The following is a 21547-nucleotide window of genomic DNA, read 5'->3' as shown; positions in this document are numbered from 1 at the left end:
GCCGTTCTATGCATACATTTTTGTCTTTGTTTAGCACCTTTTAAACCTCTCCTTACCCCACATGCATTTTGTCCTTTTTCCAGCACAAACTCGATCATTTTATCAATATAACAAAGTATAAAGCTGCCAGCAACCTAAATACAAGAAAAATGACACCGGCGCCTACAAAAGTTTACAAATCTTAAGTGAAAATTGCTAAAAATATTATTATAGAACAGACAAAAAAATATTGTTTTTCTATTTCTACACACAAATACAGTAGACACATGTAAGAAATAAAACTTTAATACAGTATATTTACATTTAAATTGATTTTATCCTAACTCATTTTTTGTGACTTTTTCACCTATAGTCTATGTATCCCTGTAAGTCACTGAAAATATTAATAATTATAGGAACAGTGTGTAGCATTTCGGGGGATCTATTAGCAGAAACGGAATGTAATATTCATAACCATGTTTTCAATAGTGTGTAATCACCTAAAACTAAGAATATGAGATTGTGTTTTCGTTAGCTTAGAATGAGTCCTTCATATCTACATAGGGAGCGGGTCCTCTTCACGGAGTCCTCCATGTTGCTCTGCCATGTTTCTACAGTAGCCCAGAACGGACAAACCAAACACTGGCTCTAGAGAGAGACTTTCCCGCTTTTACGTTACCTGAAGGCCACCGTAGTTCTCTGATACGCTTGTGAAACTGCGGTAACGTGAGCTGCAGAGTGTAAAACCGTGGTACCCCCAGCCGCCGTCTGACTACGGTTGCTCCTAAAGTAGTGATATTATGGTAAGGATGACCTCTGAGCGAGGCAAACGGTTTTGCACTCGGCGGCTCACGTTACTGCAGTCTCGGAAAGGGAGGAGTGAGCGGAGGTGTAAACAGTTGGTTGCAATCTGCAGCCACACCACTAGATGTCACCAAATCCTACACACTGTACCTTTAAATGTTTTTCTAAAAAATGTCTTTCAAAAAACGTTTTAATGGTCTACAGACATAAATGAGATCCTGTGAACTTTTCTCAGCTTGTTTCTCAGCATATATATGATATATTTTATTTTTTAAATGCTCAGGTTATTTCACAGATGAATAGACAGAGATTAATGTATAATTGTATGAAATGTCTCCATCAGTGGGACCATTTATTTCCCATAACATTTCATGATTAAATCCTTTATTCTGGAGCATTCTTTAAAGATGTGCGTATACAAGCTCTCCCCCACCAGGTTCATATTTCTTCACAGCTGTACTTTTGATGTAAAATGTACAATCATTTAAATCAGAGGGATATTGTGTTTTTATGTGAAGCACCCTCCCACACGCAGGTGGCCCAGCGCTGCTGGTGACGTGAGATGTGGACAGCTCATTACAATCTTCACCCACAGGAGCAAAACAACATCAACAATGAACTCTAATGAGGCATGTTGGGGTTTTGTCAGGCTGTACGGTCCTTGTGAAAGGAGAATAAAATGTGCATACGAAAGACAAAAAAACAAATCACTCATAAAACACAATCTCTCCTCTGGGAAAAATATCCGTTCCAGCTTCTGTATATGATCGTCGTTAATTTGAGAAATCGCACAAAATATGAACGAGGGACGGTTTATTTGTTTTGATGCAGATGTGGTGGATATACAGTCAAATATATTCAAATGAGCTCAGTCAGCTGTCCCACCAGGAAGTGTGATGAGAAAAATATTAAAATGACTCTTTTGCTTCTGCTCGCTTTGGGGACCGGCTGCTGCAGCCACGGAGTCACAGTAGACGACCAGCCTCTGCCAAAGCAATTTGAGGAAGCTCCAAGAACTTCACACTTCGAGCCCAAAAGAGTCGGATGTAAGGACGGGGGAGTCTGTGAGCATCTGAGGCAATCCCAAGACACATAGAGAGTGAGGCTACATTTCAATTACACTGATGCTAGATAAATACACAACACAATCTTGTTGAGGGACAAAAGCTTGTATTGAACCTAAACCAGGGGTATAACACTACAGCAAATGTTCATTTTTGAGGCTTTTGAAAACATGCCACTGTAAAGCTAACCGTAAGTTTGTTCATACGCGGGGATTTCGACAGATCAATTATAGCTTAGCAGAGTTTGCCTTGCATGGAAAGAATTGAATCCCTCTCTGTATCTGACAGCATCTACACAAGCCTGTAATTTTGCTGTTTGCCTCATTGTTCTGCATCACTATCTGCAGCAGGGTCCAATTCACCCACTGATGCTCTGCACGCTGCAATTCCCCTGAGAAATTGGACACTGTCCCCCAAAGGAATACTACTCTACTGTGCATTGCAAGCATGTTACAGCATGTTCCACAAATCCGTTTTTATCTTTATGTCTGGCACACACACACACACACACACAGCACATTTTACTCCAATGTCACGCTTCCACACTTCCTCAAAATGCATTTGATCCTTTCCCTCTGGCTAGTGTCCACTAATTTCTGATGCTGAGCAGATGGAAGCTTTTGTGTGTGCAGAGCTTTGTCTGCCTTCATGGGCAAAGCTGGGAATATGTGAACATGCAGTGCATAATTGTGACAGTGGATTTAGAGAGATTGACCTCTGTGGAAAACCAAACACGGGTTCTGGGTTTCTTTGTGTCATTGTGTTTCCACCAGAACTGAAGCTCTGAGAAATCACAGAATCTGCCCAAAACAATCGGGCAGGCAGGAGCTGAGGCAGACTGCCAGGCGTCTCTTCTCTGTCCACAGCGAGCGAGAGGATCCCTCGAGTCCCCGTTTCATTTGCATCCCCGCAGCTCCCACACGACGCAACAGGCATGTTTTGGCGTGTTTAGATACTAAACTGTATCCGATCGGATCAGATCTGCATCCAGACACTTAATTCAATTCAACCAGCTCCAGAGAGGAATATCACACACGCCCATTGTGCATATTTTGTATTCTCTTTTACGGCATGTAAGCAAGCAGAATACAGATTTATGTACAAAAGGCTTTTGATAGCATTTGTGTTAGTACCAAGAGTATCATCAAATTGGTTGATTCAATTGCTAAGTAAAGTGGTCACACTCTAGTACACTTTACAGTTGTCTCTGATACAATAATTAGAGAGTTAAAAGTTAAACTGGAATCTAATCTTCTAGCAGGACTAAGAGTCGACAGCCATGCTAGCAGCTTTGTGACGCAGAAGTCTAGCAGTTGTAGTGTTTATTATGTTAACCATCTTATAGGTGGTAGGTAGGTATAGGGTGGTGCAGGGATGACTTTTTTTATGTTGGCCAACCCAGAAGTTAGCATCGCCACGGGTTCCCTCGACAAAAAGCTAATGGGATTTTTACATTGGATTTTGAATTATTGCAGAGAATAAGCTCTGTGGCTAACACACGTTTCTGATGCTGACATGTTTTGTTCAGCAAGATAATCCTCACAAATGCACATCACTTTTCAGGGGTGGCTGTGGATCAGAGGTGAAGCAGGTCGTCCACCAATCGGAAGGTCAGCTGTTCAAAGGTCGGCGGCTCCTCCAGTCACATGTTGAAGTGTCCTTGAGCAAGATACTTAATCCCAAATTGCTGTTCCATCGGTGTGAGAATGAGCATTTAGATTAGATCCTGATGGGCAGGATCATGCCATCAGTGTGTGAACGTGTGTGTGAATGCTGACATGTAGTGTTAAGCATTTTGAGTGGTCGGAAGACTAGGAAAGCGCTATATAAATGCAATTTACTTTTACGATTTTTGAAGTGTGAATGCAATCAGCAGAAGTAAAAAGCTAACGTTAGGCTATACACAACAAGACTGTAAAGGCATGATGGCGTTTAGTAGTCTCATTTAGCCACTTCTTAGCAACCGCCTTTTATAAGACACATAATAAAGGCTTCAAAATTCACGAGTAGGGTATTTATTCATATATTTTATATCGTAGAACAAAACGTTAAAATCTCTCCAGCTTGTGTTAAAAACACAGACCTTATTTCAGGCATCTAACTAAAAACCCGTTGACTTCCAGACGAGGGAACCTGAAGTGCTAAAATGCTAACTCATTCCTGTGTTTTAGGACTCATTCCTGTAGCTCTTTATTTAGTCACAAACTAAAATACCGGACAAACTACATTTTGACCTGATGATGGCGCTAGATGAAAAGTTAATGGATCAACAAAGTGACAACAATTCATCCTGAGGAGGACATGAATGTCTGCACCAAATTGAATGTTAATCTGTCCAATAGTTATATATTTCACTCTGAACCAGCTATTCTCAAAATGATGTGGTTGACAATCCTGCATCAGTAAAGGGAAATATGACCCAATACCTTAAATTTGGATTCATAATGGCAGGCAGTGATGGGAGAGGGGAAGCAGAATAATTATTTTGGTCATTACAGCTGACAGTGGCATAACACATATTTACAGCCCAATTTATTTTTTCTCCTCTTTTGTCAAGTTGTGTTTTTTTCTTATCTATTTGGGAAAGTCGTCCTCAGAAACTTTTTAACAATCTGAAGTGGGCCTTAAATTACAAAAGGTTGAGAACCCCTGCTCTAAACCACAAATGTAAACTTCATGGTGATGCTAGAGGAAAAGTTAAGACAGTCATTAGCACGGCTAAAAAAACATACATGGAAATTCAGTTGATTGTTTAGTTGACACAATGGAATACTTCAGATTGTACAACCTTTCTCTGCATGAGTTGACAGGATACACGACTCATTATCTGTATAGAAGTGACCTCTATCCATGTTTCAGTCATGTAGAGACATATAAGCCATGTTTCTGTTCATATGGCTCCCACATCCACATGGTGTATGGGGGAACATACAGTATAGTATTAAGGAGCACATCGTCTTATCTGCAACTGCAAAGTCAAAATACTGGAAACATTTAGTTTTTTTAAGATAAGAAAAGATGTCAACAATTCATAAAACATAATCACTGTTCTATAAATATTAAATACATAATATCTTATCATGGTTCCCCCAATCCTATTAAAATGTTTTGCATATACTGAACGTGTTTGATTCAGGTCAGACCGGTTGTTTATTTTCTTATCTTCTATGCAGTTTACTTAAGTGAAAGCTGTTAAAGGTAAGAAAGTAAAGACCTTGAGGGCAGCTGAGAGGAACACATCTTCACAATGAGGCCTACAGGGCAGGAAACGTCTCCTGCAGATCCTCTGCACCGCAGTGTCTCCAGGAAACATCAAATCAAATCAAAATTCAAAACAGAACAAGAGCACTAAAAACCCTCCTTTTTCATACATCCCAAAACGTTTTTGTAGCCCAAATCAAGGATTCAATTAACCTTCCTGTCTCAAGTCTGTTAACATATAAACACACAGTAATTTATTTCGAGCTTACAATGCAAGAGCATACTAATTAACTCCAAGACACAGTCCTACATGTGAATTAAAACAACTCAAGGGAACGAGTACAAAATGTTTTTTTAAACCACTGTGTAATCTGCAGCTTCTTAAGACTGCTGGCACTAGCAAAAACAGATGACAAATCTCTCTAAAAATGTTAAGGTGCACTATATGGCCAAAAGTATTTGGGCATGTCAAATCACACCCGTTTGTGATTGTTAAAAATCTTGTTTCAAAACTTCATTAATCTGCTGCTAAAACAGCCGCCACTCTTCTGTGAAAACCTCCAAGAAGATTTTGTAACCTCGCTGTAGAGATTATAATCATATTCAGCCACAAGAGCAGCCATGAGGTCAGACACCGATGTTAGGCGAAAACGTCCGGCTAATTCATCCCAAAGGTGTTGGATGGGGGTCGAAGTGTGCAGGACAGTCAAGAAAGAAAACCATTTCTTTATGTCCCTCACAGGAGTGTTGTTATGAAACAGCAAATGGTCAACCCAAAGTGTTCCCACAAAGTTGGATGCATATTATTGTCTAAAATGTCATTGAATTCCACTTCCATAAGGTTGTGGGACTTGTCAGAGGCAGATTATAGCTAGTTCACACTACACGACTTTAGCCCTAATGTACTGCTCTCCAACAGTTTTTGGAGCTCCAGGACAAAAAAGCCCCAGATCAGAGGCAAATCGGCGCTGGCTAGCCTCTCGCACATCGGCATTTAAGCATCATGTGTGAACTGTTCAAAGACGTGAGCCGAGAGCCTCGCCGATGCCTCTCAGACACATTCCAGATATCTAGCATGCTAAATATCTGGACCTATCTGGGAGTCTGTCGGAGAGATACAGCCGATGAGAGCCCAAGACATGGGTTGAGGGGAAACCTGGGGGAGGAGGGGTCGCCTGTAACAATAGGGACTTACTGGATGTGTTTCATGTGCAACACGGAGCAAAGTTGTTGTTGCACCTTGAGGAATAAATAGTAAAAAAGAGTGTGGAAACCGGTTGAAACAGGCTATTTTGTAAACACATGTGCCAACTAGAATGGCCCTCGGAGAGCGCAGACCTCCGCCAAGGTGCATGACTTTAAGAACAGATCACAGCTCACAGTTGGCGGTACAGTGAGGTGGTCGGCGTGTTATTAACACGGCATGTTTCCGTGTAACGTATCGGCGGATGCTTCTCTCATTCAGCAGTCTTGTTATGTCTGTATAATGTTACACTACGTTGTCTCTCATCCCGTCATCTACCGCTTTTTTCTTTCTCACCGCGGACGGCCAGCAGCTCCCGCCGCACCTCGGAGTCTCGTCACACATCCACACACGTATCCCTCTGCTCAAAGAAGGAAGAAGGCGGGGTCATGCGTCATCAATTACACTGCGCATGTGTTATACCCTGTGGTCTTAATGCTCAGGCTGATCGGAATTCTTGGATTGCCACCAAAATCTAATGGATTGTTCATTGTGCCAGACCCCACCCCTCAAAAACATTTTATTCAAATCCATCGCAGACTTTTGGAGTAATCCTGCTAACAGACAAACAGACAAACAAACAAACAAACCAACCCAACAACCCTTTGGCCTTAAAGGAGGTAACAACAACATCAGCAATGTGTCTCGCGTAGGGTATCACGTCATTTACCGTATTTCTCACGTGTTTTCGTGACAAAGACGTCATCGGGGATTCCTCCTGGTGAGAGATCTTGTAGTGTGTGACCCACCCGTCGCCGGTCAGTCATGTAGTGTGAAAACCACGACGACTTAAAGACTCCCAATTACAAGACAGCAAGTTGTGTAGTGTAAACAATACTCTGATCTGACGACTTTGAGTGTGAACTAGGCATTAAAGAAATGTTTCATAATCAAAGCAGCAGAGGCAGAAAGATATACGGATTTTTAGTCCCTAGTATGGCTTTTTGTTAAAACCAAAACTGAAATGACATCGCTGAGGTTATTTTTTCAAGCTTTAGAAAGCTTCTCCAGAGCCACAGAAGACATTATAATACAACAGTTTTCACAGACTGAGTGGTACTAATGCTGACGGGGGTATGTATGTAAACATGCAGACACGGATGTCCACATACTTTTGGCCATGATCAGCACACACTATTCCTCACATGAATCTCAAAGCGTGATGATGCAATTTGTGATTTGCATATCTGAAAATATCAGCTCTGGACATTAAATCCTGAAGGTTTCACTATCAACAGCCTGCCACCACATTATCTTTCAAGGTATCTTTGCGCACATATCTAACATACAAATATACACGTTTCCCTTTCATGTGTGAGCTGATGTAAAGCCCTTTGAGGCACACTGGGATGGAGAGAGCTGCATCTCACTCTGGCAGCCAGCTCTGCATCAGAGCATGAAGCTCCGATGAGGAGGCAGAAACTGCAGGAGGGATTTCATTTTGCCCACAGCAACATTGCCACCACCTGGTAGCTTTGATTCATGCTGCAACCGCATGAAATGAAAATGCACCTTTCTTGCTGTCTCAACTGACTGTGGCCTGAACAGCTGCAAGTGAAGCGGTGACAAATACATAGCATGTTCAAAACATCTGCCACTGCCTCCTCTAAGTGAGGTCACTCAGTTTCAATCTCAAAGAAGTGCATCCAAAACATCACACATTTATAATGCAAACTGTGTTAAATAATTGATTATAGCCAATGTTTCTTTTATGTATAAAATTTTCATCTATAGAACAACACCACAAATGGCACTTTTAACCATCAAAATGTGATTATCTTGTCAGAATAACAAGATTTATCACAAGAAGAAGGTCAATTCTGATCCCTCCAAAAACCTGTTTGTGATGTATAATTAAAATACGGTCTTTAACAGTCCAGAGAGGGCCGGGGTTTAAGTGCCCTCCTCTGATTTCACATAACTTTGATCAGTGTGCCACCTAGTGAGAAGTACAAGAGATCAGCGCAGAGTGATCCAGGTTTCTCTTTCTTCCTTTGAGTCAAAGACTTTAGAGAAACAAATCTCAGGGGCGGGGGCGCTGAACCATCGGCTGAACATAAAAGCCTCCGATGGCCCTTTGATAATGTGCCTGAGGCCTCCTCTTCAACACCTAATGAAACCACTCGCAGAGGATTGTGGCTCTCGCTAAAATTCCTCCGCTCACACACAGGTAATTAATTTACAGATAAGGAGAAGCTCTCCTCTATATCGGGGCGTAATGGTGTGTGTAATGGCAAAAAACGGAAAGTAACTGTCTGCTTTTACAAAAAGGGGTCACGGGGTCAGGAGACGGACGGTTTGAACGATTTAAATTGACTCTCTGGGTTAAAGGTTAATTAGTGTGAGCATCCATGATAAGTCTTTATAGGAGCTTAATTAAATTTCAGAGCAGGAGCTGGTAAACGCAGCGCAGAAAGGAGCGAAATCCTTGAACAGCCGCAAATAAGATAAAGGAATAAAATCCACCCTCGGGTCTTCTTATGTAATGCTTTGTTGTTGTTCGGTGCACTCTAGGAGTCACTGCGTTCTAATTTATTTCAGTGGTTCACCCACTTTGCTGCGAACTACCTCATCTACTCCTTCATCAGTTAGCAACTTTAATGTTTTCCAAAAATCGCTTTGATAAGAACGGGCGCTTGAACATGTTGCATTGAGCTCTAGGTAATACGTGTAGGTGGAGAAGTATAGCAATAGTGACAGCGTCAGCGACAGCAGCGGGGAAAGACAAAAGCCTGCATTTGCATTGTGTTCTTCAAGACTATTGTTGGAGAGAAACCTTTTCCTCTTAAACAACTCAGTCTGAACCGCCGGCAGAAAACAAATCTGTTGTAGCCGTGCTGCAAAATATCTCAACGATATGTCACAGTGTCGACATTTATCCACAGGAATATGAAATATACGGCACAAACCGGACCCAGGAAAGTAAAGGTGCATCGCTAATAGCTGTTTTAAGCAGCAAACCACAAAGCGTGCAAAATGAGCTTCAGGAGAAACTTTGAAGATGCAACTGACAGACGGCAGAGAAGAAATCTCTCTGCATCAGCTGAGATAAGGAGGGGAAATACGGATCCTCTCACAGAGCCGGGGTAAACACAGCTTGTTAGAGCAGACCTGTGTGAGCTCAAACATGACATTTCAAAATCCAGAGGCTGCACGCTGGAGTGCCTTTCGAGAGCCGGGGTCTGCAGGCGGCACCGGTGACAAGGCCGCAGCCAATTAGGACTGTTTGTAAGCGAGTGTCTGTACCTGTCGTTCAGGGCGGATGAAAGTGGGTCAGAGCCGCGGCGTATCTTTGTACGACGGCAGGTAGCGTGCAACTCACACAACTTCAAATGAGACAGATGGGGATTAAATAGCTGAACTTCAAATTTGCTCTAATATGGGGTGACGGTTGTGAATCCATTATCATTATCAGCCACTTTGATGCTCGAAATTCAATTTCAGAGCAGGTTTCTAATAGTAAGTGAGCCAATCTGAGTTCAGGCTGCAGGTATTTACCACTATCATTCATTAACAGGTTTCTGTGCAGGTAAACAACTCTGCGAGTTCAAAGGCACATCAACTCAACATATTAGCAAGTTAGACATTACTGTGGGGAAAGAAAACTGTTGCCGCCATATTTCGTGAGCTTTTTCCACTTTCCCTCTCACATCAAACGCTCCACAGAGGGGAACGCTGAGCGCTGTTTAATGATGCCCAGCGTGTCTCTCCAAGTACACGACTGTGGAGGACAGCTCAGACCGAGATGACATCAGAGTTGTGATGTTAAAACCACTTGACATAATTGCTGGTCGGATGCGGTTGTGAACCGGGACGGAGCCTCTACCTCCGATATATAGCCTGTGTTCAAGGTCTCTGATCTCAGCTCTGTCTACATGTACAACTCACACACGAGAGGTCAGACAAAATAACATGAAAAATTCATGACAAAGGCCTTTAGCTTTGCACTATAAATCTGCGGAGCAAGCTGTGCTATAAAGGTCAGTTGTGTTAGGTTCCATTCATCTTTCTGTATCTGAATATTTTTGGGTTTTGGACTGTTGGTCTGGCAAAAAAAAAGACATTTGAAGACTATGACGCCCATTTTTCACTATTTTCTGGCATTTTATTCGTTTTCAGAACGATTAAGGAGACATACTACAGGTGAATAGAGTAAACACTTTAAAGGCAGGGTTGGTGATCTTGAGAAACTAGCAAGAGTATACTATATTAGAAAAATGATCCAACTGAAAAACCCAGCCCAGTGTTGCCAACTCGTTTGCTAGCAGCACTAGCTCCAAAAGTCCCTAAATCTAGCAAGAAAGTCGCCAAGTCGGCAACACTGACAGTCGGTCTCTTCAACCCTCCCTCCAAAGCCACTCCCCCAAAATTATCATTATGAATGTAAACAACAAAAATGGCTATTGTTAGCACTCAAAGCTGTCCCGCTAGCAGTTTGTGGAAGACTCCGTTGACGCGCAATGAGTGCACGGTCAAAGTGCACGCAGGCAGGCAGACATTTAGGTAGGCCTAAACTCTCATTCAGTCCGAATGAAATAATTGGCGGGCTTATTACAGTCCTGCGACAGCACCTTTTTTTATCAGAGCCTTTGATTTATTGATTGCTGTCGAGATGAAATGAGAATTTCAACTAATATAACAAAAGGTTTATAAAATCTTTACCAACCTACCTTTAACTAATAGATATCACAATGAAACTTCCCAGTTGAATACTCATTAAGACAATTATTTCTTGTATTACAAGTTTTCAGATTTTTTTTTTAATATGCAAATGAGGCATTATATGTGCTAATTTGCATACATTTCCAGAACAGAAATCTGAACAGTGGATTAAGCCAGGTTCAAAATTCTTGCTTCATTTGTTTACATATTAGAGTCAAAGGTTTTTACAGTTTACAATTTTCGCCATGTTGTTTTTAGGAATAAAATGTTCTATAAATCAGGCTATGAATGATATATGAACAAACCCCTCAGTAGAAACCTTCAGAATATAGAGAGGAATGAAACTGGAATGTTTGGTGTTAGTCAGTGCAACTGAAGTGGAGATTTCTGGCTCAGGGTCTGAGAAAAAAATAATTTTGAGAAAACGTCCTTTAAACATATGTATTGTAAAATTACATACATTTTGAAGACACTACAGGTGAATAAGGTAAAAATAAATAACTAAAAGATATCACCATGAAACTTCCCCAGTTGATTACTGACATTAATACAAATATTTTTTGTATTACAAGATTTCTGAAATGTTATGCTTAAATACGCAAATGAGGCATTATCTAATGCTAACTTTTGGTCAATTTTGCAGAAATCTACAGATGTAAACAGACAAATTGTAGTAAAATATACACTTAAATATTGTGGATGTTTTCTATCCACTAGTTTGAAAGAAGACTTGTTTGACGTGTGTCGCCTTAATTGAGGAAATAATTAGCGGGATAAAACAATAATTAGTTGCAGCTCTAATAAATGTATTTAATATAGAGTGCACAATAGGAAAAGTTGAAGAGATACGTATGTGGTGTCATCAAACATACAGCTGTCGTTTTACCTAAAGTAACAATTTCATGGTACTCTATGTTGTTTTCTGTTTCTTGTTATATCGTCTTGTTTCATATTCATGTTGACTGACGTTTGCATTAATAAAAAAGAAAATTGGAGGTGGAGGTGGGTCGTGCCAATTGTAGACTGAAATGACAGATTTTAAAGCTTGATGCTGAAGTGAAAAGCGTGAACGCCCTCAGTCAGCTAACAGAGTTGGAAGTGGGAAAGGAAAAATATAAATGAATCGTAGGAGTAAGCATGACCTTATGCTAAACTTAATGATTTTGGACTAATGAGCTTGGTTAGTTGTAGCTTTTAAAACTCACTTATCAAGATTGCCATTCAATTTCCATGAAATGTTTATCTAATTTATTTCTACTCCAACATGTAAAGCTTTACTCCACTGGCAATATTTTGCATTATTTTTTCAGCGTGGCCTGTGTAGACTGGTTTTGTTAGCATATTATTTAAAAACTAAAGTCAAATTAGCCAGCCCTGAGGCATTACTGTACTTCATATTCCCGGTAATGAGGGAGGCATCTGTTTTTGCACTAAAGTGTGTGTTTAAGTTGGTACGTGGAGGATATTTTTATCCTGCGAGTGTCTTCTGGTGGTTAAAAGAGCAAAGGTGAAGACTGAGGAGCAGTGCTGCTGTGAATTACGAGGTTATAATGAGAACGGCCTGTCACTCACACCAGTGACTCTGAATGCTGTGCACATAGATATGGCTGTGCATCAGTCTGAGAGGTATTCAACAAGCTTAAAGAGGAATCCTCACAGCGTTGCACACTTATGTAGAATTCACCAGAGACTGTTTATAAGAGCATTAAGTGTTTGACATTGGACCTCAGTGAGGTGTTGGCTCTGGTGTCAGCAACAAATCCTCAAACAAAACTAGCAGCTAATGTAATGCAACATGACAAACTAGTGACTATACCCGCATTAAGACGTATTACCAAGGGACATGAGTACAAAGCAGGCGTTGAGCCTGATTAACACTGTGGTGGTTGGCTGGTTGGTTCACAGACACACATGGACATAAAGACACTCGTCTGCAGACGTACACACTCATCCCTACAGAATGATGGAGTCTCTTCGGTGTGTTTCCCAACGAGCCTTATCTCATGAAGAGTCGTTAATCACGAGCTCGGCTTGATTCAATGCCCTTGTGATCTAGCGACTTGAATTAATTTCAACTCTTCTCTGACATGCACATCTTAAGAAACTCTTGTCATTAAGTGCACATGCCTCCCTTTGTGGTATAAATGGATAGCACGCACAGTCGGGCTCCTCAACTCGCGAGCATATCTGATTCATAGTGCGTAGGTTCAAACGTAGCTCCGCTCATTAGCTTCCACTGTCAAAACATCCCTGAACTTAACGCACTTTTAGCAAAACGTGTGCTGCTCTTTCTTAGCTATAATTCATAGAAATAACCTGGAAGAACCTTTTTCTATATTTCTTTTTTAATGGAAACAAATGGCCCCATTGCAAATAAAAAAAAATGCCTCCATAGTTGTTCATATTTTCTGGTCACACGCAGGCAGTCAATCTTACCGAAAGTCTCGTTCTCCTATTGTAACGTTGACGTACACACAGTGTGCACCGTCACTCCCATCCGTGCATGGCGTGCCCTGCATGTTAAGGAGAAGCACCCGGGAGAAAAGGCTATATTTCATCACCACAGGAGCGCCCGCACTAACTACTGATGCAAATTTATACAGAGCACGGCAGATTCTTTCTTTCTGCTTCCTGCATCACAGCGCTGTAGTGCAGTGAGGGATGAGAAGCGGGATGTCGTCTGATGGAATAGGATAGTATGTACAGTTATGCTGAGCTGTATAACGAAAGATTTTGCTTTTTTTTCAGCTCAGGTACCTTACCTTAGCTGCAGTAAGGTGACAGTTTTGCAGATTTTTGCAGAAATTTATTTTCTATGAATGTAGAATGAATGTACAAAAGTTCTTTGTAAGTTTTCAGTTTGCATGTTGACTGTTATCTAGTCCCAGCCTCCTTCTCCTCCTCCTCCTCCTCCTCTTTCTGTCTATGTCTGCTCTGTTTGCGTATTGTAGAAGATGAACACTGGTGTTTTGGGAAACAGCTCAGCATGTGTCTGCAGAGGGCTGAACAGTGTAACTAAGGGGTTTAGAGGGAAAAAGATGCCAGCAGTACTGGGCACGGTGAGGCAGATCTGCAGAGTCAGCAGACACTCAGGTAGAGGGCTCAATGACGCAGAAAACACGGCGGGGACGTGAACGGCACACTGGAAGCTGCTCTCAAGGTGTATGAAGTCATTAAGGACGACTTTCATCGGTGCAGCTCGAGTGTTTTGTTTTTCTGTCCTGCCCCTGATTGAGATAATAAAGTGTGTTTTTAACACTGGTACAGAAATTGAATATTCATTCAAACTTACACCACACTCACTTCATTTACACCACACATTCACACAATCACACAAACCCCACAGATACCTACTCGTGAGCATACAGACGCCAAGATGAGCAGGATTAGCCCCCCTGTGAAAGCTGCTGTTGTTCATACCTTTAAAACTCTCCCGGCAGCTCGGTAGTGTACACAGCAGCAGATCGAGCAGTGACAAATTTAGCAGCTTTAAAGTGGCGGAGATGAGTGACTATTAAATCCGCGGGATGTGTTCGCTGAGCGCACAGTATTCAGCTTATGTGCATCCACTTAAAATTTTGCAATAACCTCACTTTTCTGTGAGTGTGTGTGTGTGTGCGTCAGAAAGAGAGAAGGAGAGGGGGATTAAGAGAAAGAGGAGGCACAACAGTTCAATGTGCGAGGAATTACTACAATCCTTTGAAACAATGCCGCAACGTATGAAATGCCTTAGAAGCAGCCAAAGCACTTCGTCTTCAATAAATCCAGGAGATACAATAAAAGAGTTTGGTGGTGTGCTGCAGCAAACAAATTGCCTTTTGTGGAGCACGGAGGGATGAGGCAACCGTTAGGTCGAAATTAGTTTTGCAAAAGAAAGTGCGGCGTTATGTTGTGCCCCGTTCAGAAATATAAAACATAAAATAAGTACAGTAAGATTGAAAGTTAATTCTTCTTCTTCGTCTTGGGAGCAGTAGTTGACAAAAAACATCATGCGACAAAGCTTCAACACAGCTAATACATGGGCCTTAGTGAGATTGTTTTGCTATTCATCATTTCTATACTATATTTTTTTATAATTAGAGAAAGCGAATAAATTGTCATTGCATTTAATTCATAATGTCTAATGAATTTTTGTCAGATGCCAATGTCAATCTGTCGGTCGGTCCACCAATTTGGTCCGGACTGAAATATCTCAACAACTACGAGATAGATTGTCATAAAATTAGGTGAATACAAAATACCTGCCAAACATTCCCATTAGCCTCAGCTCTACTTTGTGTTTAATGCTAATTACCAAATGTTAGCATGCTAACACATTAAACTAAGAGGGTGAAAATAGGTGAACATTATACCTGCTAAACATCAGCATGTTAGGATTGTCACTGGAAGCATGTTAGCATCCTGACGTTAGCATGCTGACGTTAGCATTTAACTAAAGCTCAACTGTGTCTAAGTACAGCCTCACAGAGCTGCTAGCATGACTGTAGAACAATGGCTTCTTGACCTCTCTTGTCACTCCTGTTTCACATCTGTTTTTATGCCAGGAGTATATTAGTGCAAAATAATAAAAAGGGGCGTCCCCATGACCTAGTGGTCTAAGACGTGTACCATGAAATCACAACGTCCCAGGTTTGAGTCCAGCTAGGGACCACCCTCCCTCTGTTTTAGGGCTGCAAAACTGAACCGTTAAAAAAAAAAAACGTTCAATGACGATACAAACCGAACCAGAGTTGCCAGAGACAAAGAAGAGATAATTATATGAACATAGGCCTACTTGACCATTAAGTAATCTGCCTCATTTCATTTATAAAATCTGTGTTATGGCTTCATATAATATAGAAATATCATTCATTACATTATTATAATACAGAAATATCATTCATTACTATCTATCAATCTATTGATTTACAGTATATACGTTGGAGTTCAACCACATTAGAAATAGTTATGTTTTTCTTCTCCCTAATGTGCAAAACAAAACCACAATACAAACCGAACCGTGGGCTTGCACAACTGGAAAACTAATTATAAAATGCAAGAATATCAAACATGTATCAGAAAGGAAGGATGTGGAAGCAGTCGCTTCCCTCCGCACTGTGTTGGATTTTTCATCCTATAAAACCCACAGTGATGGTTTACAGTAGGAGCTCCATCATGCAGCACATGCTGTATCATACTACTACTCTTGCCGAGTACCTGTCTTGTCATGCTCTGAGTAACTGCTCAGGAGTCCATAAAGCTCAACATCTCACCATCATTATCTACTGTCAGCGAGGAGACTAGTGTCAGTCAAGTAGAAGACGTTGATCTCCTGTCAAGGAGCAAGCACGTCGATTCGGAGAGAGAACACAGAACTAATGCAGTCGGTGAACTCCCATCGGTTTATTGATCACCCTGAGGGAAAGTGTGCTAATGAAGATACATGTGAGCCGCTGCCATGATGAACTAGATGCAACTAAATGCATGTAATTATAACTCAATAAAATTTAGTACACGGCTGTAGATTTACTTCACCAGCACATAATCTACCTTTAACTGAAAACAGATATTTACAGCATCTTAGGTAGAATTACGGGATGTGTCCGACTGGCCGAGGCTGTCGCAGTGAGTCGGGATTTGCTGACTGACAGACAGGCGAGGTGCGCCACTCTCAGCTCTACTGGGGTACTTAAATCCAATACGGGGATTAGAAGAGAGATCTAAATTAGGCCCGTATCTACTCTGATGGAGTGATTCTCAGTGCTGCTGGGGATACCCAGGGACGAGGATCAATAATATAATATACAAACCATTGTGAGGGACGTATTAGTCCAATTCCCCAGTGGTCACAGATATTATTTTTGCGTATTTGATATACTGATTGGGCTTTTCCCAAGAGAAGGAAAGTTTATTATGTCTGGCAAAAATCTTGTTAGCTCTTATAGGATTAGATTCAGTACACACCTGCACTGAAAATGACTCAATTAAAGAAGCCCTTTAAAGAGCCTTCCTCTCTCTGAATTATATTACTATTAGGTTCCATGGCCAGCAGCCCGGGAGCCTAATAGGGACGAGAACGCTGGCCATAAGCCAGCACCTTGACCTCCCCTGAGCAGAGACGTGAGGATGGCTCGACACCAGAGTTATAGGCCTCTGTGGACCTCCTGGACTACACTGCGGTGCAAACTTACACTGTGCCGATCCTCACCTCACTTTGGTTCAGTGGAGTAGAAAGGTGACTGAAACCGCTGCACTGTCAGGGCACGGTCATTTGGGCAAAAAAAAGGATAAGAAGCCGAGCCCGGGGTGTGAGCGCAGGGATTTGTGCAAAGGCAGGGATCGTGCACATGAGGCTTTTTTTTCATGTAGATGTTAACTATTATGAACATTTGGTTGCCGCGAGAACAAGGGCAAGAAGTAGGACAAAATGTTGGTAAAACTAAAAGCAAAGATAAAGAGGAGGGAATTCAGCCAGCGATGAGGAGGAAACACAAAGAAAGTCAAGATGTGGTGAATAATGCATGTCCTTCTCAGAAACAGCGGTTTCACTTGCCATTTGCCCGGGGCAAAATTATAGTTGAAGCAAAGATACACAAATGAAAAAAAAAAAGAAGCTGTTTGGACAAGAGGACACTCTCGCTATGGTTTTGCTTAATACATGTTGTCCATGCAAGTATTAGTCGAAGCACTTATACAGCACTGAGAGAGGAGGACGTTTTATCTCTGCAAAATCTGGAACACATCTATAATTTCAAGATGCTGCTGCGTTTGTGTACTAACATCTTTTGTCTTCACACAAAGATTGCTTTTTTTCTGCCAAAAACAATGTCAGTCACTTAGAAATAAAACCCAATTTTCAGCTCAAAACATCAAAACGTAACAAGCAGCCTAACTGGAACTGTGATTTGCATATCCGTTAGCTTTGCCCCTCTATCTTGTGCATCCATTCTGACAACTAACCCGCTCATTGTGGCCCAATCAAACAGAATTGACATGAGGCAGATGGTGTATACACATCACATCACACTTTCATGTGGCCTTCCATGATAAAACCAACAGACAAAGAGGGCTGAGTGAAAAGGGCATTTTTAGCATAGTTGTGTGTTAACGTGTTAAGAGGAATAGCAGAATCTGGGAGGCTGTGCAGCACTTCATTGAAACTTAATGGAATTGATTTATGAGTTTTACTTCATCAGTATATACTACAAGTGGTACCCAACCTGGGGGTTGCAAGATAGATCTGAGAGGATTAATAAGCACAGCCTTTATTGTGAAAAACTGAATACTAGTAAGTATCGTGGATGATGGAGGTGCTGGTGCTGTTAAACTGTACTGCATCAACGTATTCTCATACAATGGTTCGTATGATATCTTACGAAAAAGTTATTCCTCCTTTTTCGTACACTTTCCAACGAATATCCAGCAACACGTGTCGATTTTCGCTCGTTACATGCATACAGTCTTTTCAAAATAAACTTAAGCCTTCACAGGAAACAACTTCCTTAGGTTTAGGCAATAACACTACTTAGTTAGGCTTAGGAAAAGATCGTGTTATGGCTTAAAAAGTGCCATGGGAGTGCCGTACGTAAGTTATGTGACAAATAAATCAATGTTGAATTCTGGTTTCACACAGGACATGAACGCTGTTCTCCTGGGGGAATGTCAGATTTTTTTGACCCACCCATCCACCCCGACCTCCTCCCTCTCACCGCTCTCTATACTTCCTGGTTCACGATTATGTGCATTACTTTTTGTAGATATAGCTTCGAACAGTGAATGAGATCAGCCTGTCTGCATTATACAGATGGGTGTTTTTGTAGCCTAGGCTAGGACAAAATAATAGAAAGACCTGTCTGTACAGTATTATACAATACAGTTCAACAGCACCACAAACTGCATACTTCAAAATGAGACCGTTGAATCACCACCACTCTAAAATGTTTAACCAAAAAACTGAACATTATAACCTCCATGAAGGGAGGATTTATTGCAGGACTGTTGTACTGCATTAGTTCTAGCTAGGTATACATAATAAACTAGCAACTGTAATAGTGTATATTGTATGTTGCAGTTGTAGCTTCTCTTTAGGCGGTTCATAATCTAATTATCACCCTGTGTACTTTGACACATTTTCAGATTTCCAAAACGTTCACTCTCTGAAGGCTAGACTGGCTCAGCTGTCAGCCGTGATGCAATGTGATACGAATCTTCAGCACTGCCACACCCTCTCCTTGTTTTACCTCCCTTTTATACGGTGATGCCCTCCAGATAAACTGACCCAGCCAGTCACACATACAGCCGCACAGTATGGTGGAAAAAGGCATGCACATAGACTAACATAAGGCCAGTATACAGTATGTAAGAAATGATGCACACATTTAAGTCCTTACAGCGTGCATTATATGTTTGACTTCTCCAGTGTTTGTGTACATATCATTTGCACATAAACCCTGAGAGGGTCGCCCTCTCTGCTTGCCATAAAAACATCAAACCAGAGAGACACACAGCAGATCAGCAGCACTCCAAAACCCCTCAGTTAGCAAAGATGTTTTCCAGCATTCTGCCTGTATGAAGCAGAATATTAATCAGGACCGTCTTGCAAACCCTTTAACAGTAATGTGCCCTTATCAACACAGTATTAAGCCCACAGATACATTCAAACAAAGTGCATTATTTATCAAACGGGGGCTCTTGTGCGAAGAGGGGGCGCAGAACATCAGCAAAGACAACAACAATCCACTGGGCTGGATTTTAATGTTTATCTTCTGCAATACCTCCACGCATCACACAGGCAAAAATAAATCCCAACAGATGAAATCCTGCAACACCGCTTATTAAGAAACACGTGTAAGGGAGCATGAATTTTCCAGCTCAGGAAATTGACTGCCGTGTTTCCATTATTAGCTACACAAAGTGCTGTCTTAGCTGGGTTGTTGTAAATGGCACTCGCTTTGAAACTCCACTCAGACACTTCTCTCTCCAGGTGGTAATGAAGGGAAACACAGGAATTTAAAGCCGATGTGGCAAAGTCAATGTATGGGGATGCAACTCTAAAGGCAGTTTTATTTTGATGTCTGCCCTGGGCTCCCCTCATTATCCATCATAACACTGTGTGGAAGAATCACTTTGCATTTATGGCCGAGCGGAGGCATCAAAGGCATCGACTAAGTTCTCGCAGCACGACTCCGCGAGGAGAGATACCAGTCCAGATGAGGGGAGGATGCAGCGGACACTTTCATTCTGGAAGCAAGTCAATCTCCCCTCGTTCTTTCCTCCCGAGGGAAATATGTATTCTGACCATGTGAATTACATAATAAGATATCACTTGAAGTGCGCTTCATTCGCAGCGCTCCAAGGTTGTGTTCAATGTTCCTGTGCCCCTGAAAATCCTGATAGATTCAGTTTTCAATAATTCAGCAATCAGTCTGAGCTCTGAGAGCATCTCTGATAGTGTCTCAGCCTATCAGGCTCAACCACGCTAATACTGTGCACCTGCATTATGAATATATTCCAGCATGAATCTCTTATTGGTTCTACACCTGACAGTGATTAATATCTACATCTGCTGCTTTAGTATTCAATCAAATTACCGAAAACATGCAGGAAGGTTCTTTGCTGACAACCTGCTCTGTTAACAAAACAATAACTAATCCACAAAACAGCCTATTTCTGATTTATCTCCCTTCACATGCCCTTAAAGTGCACCCTTTTGTTAAAATACAACCCCCAACAAAGCTGAGCCACAGCCCCAAGTTCAACCCTGAAAATTGTCTGAAAGAGATGTGCTTTTGTAGCTCCCTCCAGCACTCCCTCCTTACAATAAAACAGTACACAAGTTAATGTTAATCCAACCTGCTCCTCAGCAACTTGCCGAGCAAACAGAAAACATCAACCCCAATCACAGTCTAAATAAATGATTGTTTCTTCTTGCCCTTTACAAAAGCACACTCTGACATCTTTCTCAAAATAACCCAGTTTTTCTTTGTCCCCCCCCAAAAAAACTCCTGCTTAGTCACATCACAGCAGCCCAGGAGGAATTAAACTATGACCCTGTCATCTTTTTGTACATTAAAAAGAAATTAGTTGTGCCTCTTTGGCATCAGCTAAATTAAAACAGCAATAAGACAGAGGAAGGGATGGGGAAGAAAATGCTGAGGGTGGAGATCGTTTAGGCTGACATGCGGGACAGGAGGCAGTGGGGAGGTGGTGGGGGTGTAATTGCGGCTACTCACTGGCTTGCATGAGCTGTCCCTGGCGTCCAAACACCTGGGAGAAGGTGGCATGGCTGCAGGTGAGGGTGTCCTCCATGGCTGTCCCACTGGCACACGCTGAGGATGACAAGGAGAGAGAGAGAGAGAGAGAGAGAGAGAGAGGAGGGGGATGAGGGAAGGTCAGCAACACTGCGTCACATCAAGACGGAAAAAGAGGAGAGAGGAAAAGAGAAGAAGAGGGGGAGAGAATAGGGAGGGGGGCTTGCCTTCAGTTGTAGAAGCTGCTGTGTGATCTCTGGTGATGACTGCTCTCCTCTGGACCCGTCCTGCTGCTACGGCTGCTGCTGCTGAGGAGCGAAACACAGCTCCTCGCTGTTCACACCAGTATGAGCAGAATTGCTCGC

At 41.8% G+C, this 21547-nt stretch overlaps 1 protein-coding gene across 4 annotated transcripts in view; it reads right to left on the bottom strand.

Annotated features, from left to right (window-relative positions):
* The window catches only part of kaznb (kazrin, periplakin interacting protein b), a 136330-nt gene extending 115040 nt beyond the window's left edge, over positions 1-21290 (bottom strand). For all 4 annotated transcript variants that reach the window (XR_012594957.1, XM_074644199.1, XM_074644216.1 and 1 more), the window contains exon 1: positions 21165-21290. Coding sequence is in view for 3 of the 4 variants with exons in the window: in XM_074644199.1 (XP_074500300.1) it covers positions 21165-21240 (76 nt within the window). In the remaining variant the exon portion in view is untranslated. The remainder of the gene's footprint in view (positions 1-21164) is intronic.
* Between the last annotated feature and the right edge of the window lie 257 nt (positions 21291-21547).

Source organism: Sebastes fasciatus, chromosome 1, assembly GCF_043250625.1.
Source record: "Sebastes fasciatus isolate fSebFas1 chromosome 1, fSebFas1.pri, whole genome shotgun sequence".
Lineage (NCBI taxonomy): Eukaryota > Metazoa > Chordata > Actinopteri > Perciformes > Sebastidae > Sebastes > Sebastes fasciatus.
The sequence above is the reverse complement of the archived record's forward strand: the minus strand, read 5'-3'. Positions and strand labels throughout refer to the sequence as shown.